The 6,698-nt window shown below is 35.6% G+C and overlaps 2 protein-coding genes across 4 annotated transcripts; one reads left to right on the top strand and one right to left on the bottom strand.

Moving 5' to 3' along the window:
* Nucleotides 1–1,157: 1,157 nt before the first annotated feature.
* On the bottom strand, nt 1,158–1,865 carry LOC133690122 (uncharacterized). 2 transcript variants are annotated; one of them, XM_062110316.1, is made up of 2 exons: nt 1,453–1,865; nt 1,158–1,341 (listed from the first exon to the last, which is right to left on the bottom strand). In XM_062110316.1, exons 1-2 carry the CDS (start codon nt 1,749–1,751, stop codon nt 1,221–1,223), a joined length of 420 nt encoding a protein of 139 aa, XP_061966300.1. In that variant the 5' UTR covers nt 1,752–1,865; the 3' UTR covers nt 1,158–1,220. The 2 variants fall into 2 exon arrangements, with proteins under 2 accessions (XP_061966300.1, XP_061966299.1); XM_062110315.1 differs by having other exon boundaries at nt 1,158–1,347; nt 1,453–1,864.
* Nucleotides 1,866–2,173: 308 nt separating this feature from the next.
* On the top strand, nt 2,174–5,898 carry LOC133688080 (nuclear pore complex protein NUP43). Of its 2 annotated transcripts, none has more exons than XM_062107468.1 (5): nt 2,174–2,931; nt 3,889–3,970; nt 4,585–4,819; nt 5,027–5,100; nt 5,177–5,898. In XM_062107468.1, the coding sequence occupies exons 1-5, from the start codon at nt 2,282–2,284 to the stop codon at nt 5,228–5,230; spliced, it is 1,095 nt and encodes a 364-aa protein (XP_061963452.1). In that variant the 5' UTR covers nt 2,174–2,281; the 3' UTR covers nt 5,231–5,898. The 2 variants fall into 2 exon arrangements, with proteins under 2 accessions (XP_061963452.1, XP_061963453.1); XM_062107469.1 differs by having other exon boundaries at nt 2,175–2,931; nt 3,901–3,970.
* The last annotated feature ends 800 nt before the right edge of the window (nt 5,899–6,698 follow it).

Here is a 6,698-nt window from a genome sequence, read left to right as displayed (position 1 = left end):
TTTACCACCCCTAGGTGTATAAAAATCTCTCATGGCTTACCACATTTTCATCTTATTAATACATATATAAGAGATATTTGTCTCTCATTAATGTTTGTGTAAAAGATATTTGTCTCTCATTAATACACGTGTAAGAGATATTTATCCATCAATAATGTTACCAAGGTGGAATGATTTTCTAGGCCCCTTCTTCAAGCACAAGGACAAGGTTTAGGGGATATAAATACTCCTTAGATCACCCATGTAAAGGGTTTACAATTTCTATTCTTAACATGCACACATTATTTTCTTACATAGCACTTATTTTCATATCAAAACAAGATTAAAAAAAATCTTATTCTTAGAATTTAATGCTCTTTTCATATTTATTACACTCTTTTTATATAAAAATATTGACTTAAGCATTTAAGGGTCTCCAAATCCACCTAAAGGGAAATGTTTTGTAGGTATTAAGATTCTTACATCAAGTTATCACCTTCCTTTTCTACGGAGAATGGATCTAATAGAATGAACACTTTATTTAGCCCATTATCTAACCACTAAAAATTTATATTCCTAAACATCTTGGATTTTGAAACATTATCCATACACAACTGATATTTTGATATATCTACTCTACAAAATTCAAACTACCATTCTAATTTCTGTGTAGGTTGTAGGGAAAAATTGACTGGTTCATGTAGTAATCCTTTAACTTACTCAATCCCTACTGATTTTGTTTGGTTACTCATTACCAAAATTAATTCTAATAAAAAACCTTGTTATATAAGTTACCAAGTTGAGTGTCCTTATATTGTCAATATTGATTCAACATTTCGTGTGTCCCCTGTAACTAATTGTAGTTAAAGTTCTGAAAATAATGTCATAATTAAATGTTTTTATTTTATTTTATATTTTGCACATTAAAAAAATTTAATGGAGGTGGCGTTATTTTTTAATAATGCCTAAAAAAATAGGTCGGCATCAGTAAAATACATACATGTTTTTGTGTTAAGTTTATTTTATTAATTATAAATAATATCTTTTCGTTTTTTAATTAAAAATAAAGCATATACTGCCAACGATAGCTTCTTACAGTACAATTAAAGATAGTTGATACTTTAATTTTATAATTCGAAGAATTAATTGACATGAATATTTATATTAATAATAATAAAAAAAAAAAAGAATAGTTGATCCTCAATTTAAAATTGCACTTTTCCAAGTTCAACAATTTAAGCCTATTCTTCCTTTGAGACTGAAAATATAAGAAAGACACACAGAGGAATAACCACGAAGGCCGCAACCTTTAGCAAGTCTTCACTCTCCTTTGAGATCACTCCAATCCTTGACCAATCTCCACTGTACCTGAGTTTGAAATGGCACTACATCGGTGAGGTAGACATGGCTTCCCTAACTAATCATGCTTATATAAATTAAGAAAAAAAAGCACAAGGAATGAAGAAAACTTACCCAGCATCAATGAATCCAAGTCCGAAAACAGCAGCAGCAGACTGTGACAGAATATTTTTAGGAACTCTCAGCGGAAAAACAGGCTGTTCCTGGGATCTTGAGTTCTCAGACGGTTCCTTCCTTTTAGCCAATGCGGTGGCAAAACACTTTCTGCCATTCTTCTTCAGTCCGAAAACAGCAGCAGCAGACTGAGACAGAATATTTTTAGGAACTCTCAACGGAAAAACAGGCTGTTCCTGGGATCTTGAGCTCTCAGTCCTTCCTTTTAGCCAATGCGGTGGCAAAACATTTTCTGCCATTCTTCTTCTGGCGAGAAAGTTTGAGGTTGATCAAGAAAAAGCTCCTCTCTATGGCCACCATTTCCCTGGCTATCACATTTAACGTGTCTCAGATGTCTCTGCCTCTCATGTATTTACACGAGTTGACTATCTTATCCTAGTATCTGAACAATACAAGCCACAAACAAAAGTTTATATTTGTTTTTTAACTTAGTCCTCATAATTTAATAATACTAATTCATTAGTCCTCATAATTTCAAATTATATTCTTATTCCTTTTTCGAAAAAAAATGAATTTATTTATTTTCGAAACTTTTATTAGAAAAAAAGCATCTTCGGAAAAAAAATTGAACAATATATGTGCACAGTGTTTAAGCCTAAAATTTAGAGTTTTGTATAATAATAATAATAATTATTATTATATATGTAAGAAATTTATATAATTAACTTAACGAGTTGATTATATGACCTGAGAAGCAGAAAACCCCCTACGCCACAGACACTTCACTCTGCACTGTATTTTTTTGAATTGAAACACAAAAACCCTAAGAATGGCAAGAACAAACCTTACAGAACCCCCCAAAATCCACAGAATCCCACAACCCAAATTCATTGACGCAATCCGCTGGCTCCCTTCTCCTTCCCCTTTTCGAAAATCCTTCATTACTTCCCTCTTTGATTCGGATGTCCACACTCCTTCCCTCGAAATCCACTCTCTAGACCCTTCTAAAACCCTAACCACCCCACTCTTGTCCTGGACCCCACCTTCCCGTATTTCCTCTCTCAAATCCACTCCTTCCCTCTTCGCTGCCTCCACTTTCTTGGGTTCTCTCCACATTTTCAAAACGCCAGAGGAAATGTCGGTTTTGGGGAATGATATGTCGGGTTTGGGTAGTGAAACGTCGGTTATGGAACCTGTAGTGTCGGTTATTGGCAGGGAGTTTCATGTGGGGTCCATTGGGGGTGTGGATTTGATGGAAGGAGGGAGTGAGTGTGTTAGCGTTGGAGAAGATGGGAGGGTTAATTTGGTTGTTGAGAAGGGAGGTTTTAGGAGGGTTTTTGATGGGAATGGTTTGGTTTCATATTCGGCAGTTAAATGGGCTTCCCCGTCTGAGTTTGTGACTGGTGGATGTGGGTTTGGACTTCAGTGGTGGGACCTTAGACAGCCAGGTGCTGCCGTTGCTCAGTTTAAGGGTAGCTGGTGAGTGCTTTTGCGACCTTTTTTAATAGCACTTCTGAGATGGATTTGAATTTGGTTTTCCTTTGTCATAAAACTGTTGATATTCATAGTGTTTTTCTCTTGTTGCTTGTTTCAAATATAATCGTGGCCGATTAGTTGGACAATTACTCTTCGAATGTTATTGTAAGAAATGAAATAGGTTGTGATTATTTTTGTGTGCTAAACTTTCATCAGTTTTGTAGGATGCCTATACTGAAATTGGGAGAATTTTTTTTTAGGATTAGGATTATGATTTTAAAGGTATGAAGAAAATGCCTTGTTATAGTCATGCTTATCTAGACTTGATGATATATATGACTTATAATGTTGGATGAGTACGACTGACTCTTACTTGAATAAATTGAAAGTTCAAAGAATAGAAGTCAAAAGAGAAGTTATTATTAGTATGGTATTTCACTGATTGATGAAAAATTGATCTGTTTAAAACTCTTCTGAGTCGAGTAAAAGCTATCAAATTGCTGAGTGAACCTAGCAGACAATATGGCTTATTGCTTTGGTGCAGTCAATGCAAATGCACTGGACACTTGTATATATGTGTTCCTGCAAGCACTGTAAAAACACGATTGAAAACAAACTTTTGAGGGACTGCATGCCATGATTAGCTTCCAATTTGGCCAGGATTAAATTGGTTGTGGTTTATTAATGCAGTTTGGTAGCATGTGAAACTTCTAGAATGGGCTTCATGCGTATTAAAAGTTCTATTTAGTTGTTTAAAGCATCTATTGTAATTCAGAAGGGATTTTTTAGTTGCATGCAAATGGTTGGCATAAATGTAGGCGTAACTTTAGTTCTGTGTATTAGCGATTCATCTACATTCAAATGGTTGGTTGACCTTGTTCTTTTTAGTTACAATTAAGCAACATAGCAAATTTCCCATATCGTTATGGCCGGCAAGAAGTGTACTGATTTGCTGTCAAGCTTATGCTGTAGGGATCATGGCACAACTTCTGGGATCATTCATTCCATTGATATCCATCCATCCCGTAAGCACACATGTCTGGTGAGATAGCTGCTCAGCCCATATTATAATCACTCTCGTTTTGCATGAAGAACCCTGTCCATGTTCCTTGTTAATAGATATGGATGTAGCTTGTTAGCTGAATTTATTTTCTTCCTTATTTTGCTTTTGAATGGTTGAATCTTACAATTTGGATACTTGTTTTTATTTTATTTTTTCTGTGTTGATGCTATTCAGTCCTTCCTGATCACTGTGGATTGGGATGCTCTTGCATTTCAGTGGCAGATTGGTCATGAACACATGCCTAGATTTTGTTATCATTTGATAAATATGTTTCTTTTAGACAGCTTATCTTTCCTAAAGCCAAAGTTAGATCCTGGACAATTTCTAGTTCATGTTACTATGAGAAAAATTAGTGCTTAGTGAAACTCCAATCAGGCCTTGTAACCAAATTAAGGAATTCTTTATGTTATTGCATGAGAACAAGTATTAGCTCATGTTGTTTGTTTAGCCAATCATAACAAGTGAATATTTACTTGCTTGAAAACCATCTTGCGTTAATTTTTCTTGTTATGTGAGGAAATCACTTGTTGCTTTTAAGTGTTTAGTATCATTCTTGTGCTTGTATGAAAACTGAATTGCCTTTCCTGTCATAGGCAGGAGGTTCATCAGGTACTGTATTTGCCTGGGATTTAAGAAGGCAACAAGAACCGATTATTCTTTCTTCAATTGGCTCTAGTGACACTATGACCCAACCATTATCTGAAAGCGAGGTTTGGGAAGTTCAATATGACTACTACACCAAGTCTTTGAATAGTAACATTTCATCATCGCGGATCTTACCTGCCATGATCTGCTCTGAAGATGGGATCCTTGCTGTCATTGAACAAGGTATGTAGTTCTCACTGTAACTTCTGTTTGTCACGTGCTCTGCTATTAGGCTATTACTGTCACTACTGGCAGACATGTGCTGGCTTGACTATTATGCACGAAACCCACGTCATTTGCTGACTGATTGGTGGTATGATATTGACATACCAGAAGATATTTTGGAGCTCAAACTGGCACTGATTTCATTTGACATGTTATGCTGTGTAGGTGAGGAACCCACTGAGCTCTTGGCTGAACCCTGTGCCATCAACAGCTTTGACATTGATCGCCAAAACCCCTCGGTATGTAGGACCTGTGTCTCAGTGGTCAAAGTACTTGGAAATCTATCATGTTTTTAATCCATTTTCTGCTGTGCAGGATGTAATATGTAGTTTGGAGTGGGAATCCATTGTCATTTTGTCAAGGCCGTAAAATTGGACACGGAGAATTTAAGCTCAAGTTGAAATCTTGTTATATTACTTCTTCGATGAATTTTGTGCTCCAAGCTGGAGTTAATGGAGGAGTGGGATGAGCGGAGCAAGTTTTTGTTGCTATTTGCCAATAATGTTTACTCACCAGTTCGTTTGCAAACAATAATTATGTTTTGTAGTCTTCACAAATGGCATTCAAGAAAACACTTGGTGGAGCAAAGTTTTATCACCACCGCTGCATCAGTGTTAATGGAATTGATGCATATGGTTGAAGTGTAAGGAGAGGGAAGTAGTTGGCCATTGGCAACACCAACCAGGAGCTCGAGTAACTGTACTTTTGGTTGCTAACCATTGTCCTTTGTCAAGTAGTACAATGATATCGTGGCCAATTCTACCGAATCCAACAGCAGTGTAGACTTTGTTTTATGACAGTTTTTCTGTCGTAGAACGTGGAGTGCCATTATTCTGTTGGTGAACTTCGGAAATCTCTAATGGCTGGATTCAATGGAAAATGTTGGTGGTCTAGTATACACTAACTCGCCGTATGCTAAATTCCCATTCCCATTATTCAAGCCTTTTTCTTTTCATAGCTTGAACTTCAACAGATTAATGGACTCCATGTGATGGGCTCAATGTATATCTCTCAATTTAATGGTTTTTTGTTTATTATATTTGTGTGCTCTAACTATTTAGAAATGTATTTGCATATAAATTATCTTTTCCCAAGTAAATCTTGATCACCATTAATCCCTCCCATTTCGTTTTTGGCCATTTTGTGGGAAAAAATAAAAAAAAATGTGAAAAAAATAGGGCATGCAAATATGAGTAATTTTTTTTGGAGTTTAGTATAGTAAAAAAAAAACAAAAAAAACAAGAAATAATAGAGTTTGGCAAGTTGCATACAACATTTGCAATCCGTGAATTGCATGTCGTATCCGTGAATCATCAAAAAAATGTGGTCGGGGTGATTTTTCTAACCTTAACTTTTTACCATAAAAAACAAACCCAGCACTTCATCACTCAAAAACACAATTTACGATTCATCCAAGCTAAAAAGTAACAATTCTTAATTAAATACAATAAAAACTCAAATAACATTTGATTAAATTTAAACTAAATTTATAAATCTTATAAAATTAAAGCATGTAATCTAAATATATCTAACAATCACCCCAACTAGTAGACATGCTTTAAGTGCTTATGGACGAGCCTACATCACCATAACTCATCAAACTTGAGAACAAGTTTGTAGTGCTAGTGTAGGGGTCAACACCAAAATTATCCCAACTTATAGACGAGCTTGGAACGCTTGTGGAAGAGTTTGAATAACTTGTGGATGGACTTCCCTTACTAACTGTATGTCCCTATTCATGATAAACGATCTCGTTTACTGACAAGACTTTTTTGAGATGCTCAACTTCCTTAACCTCTTAAAGTCCACCACAACACAAATTGAGTGTATTGTTGGT

This window comes from Populus nigra, chromosome 3 (genome assembly GCF_951802175.1).
Source record: "Populus nigra chromosome 3, ddPopNigr1.1, whole genome shotgun sequence".
Classification (NCBI taxonomy): domain Eukaryota; kingdom Viridiplantae; phylum Streptophyta; class Magnoliopsida; order Malpighiales; family Salicaceae; genus Populus; species Populus nigra.
Note: the sequence above shows the minus strand (reverse complement) of the source record. Positions and strands in the feature narration are given on the sequence as shown.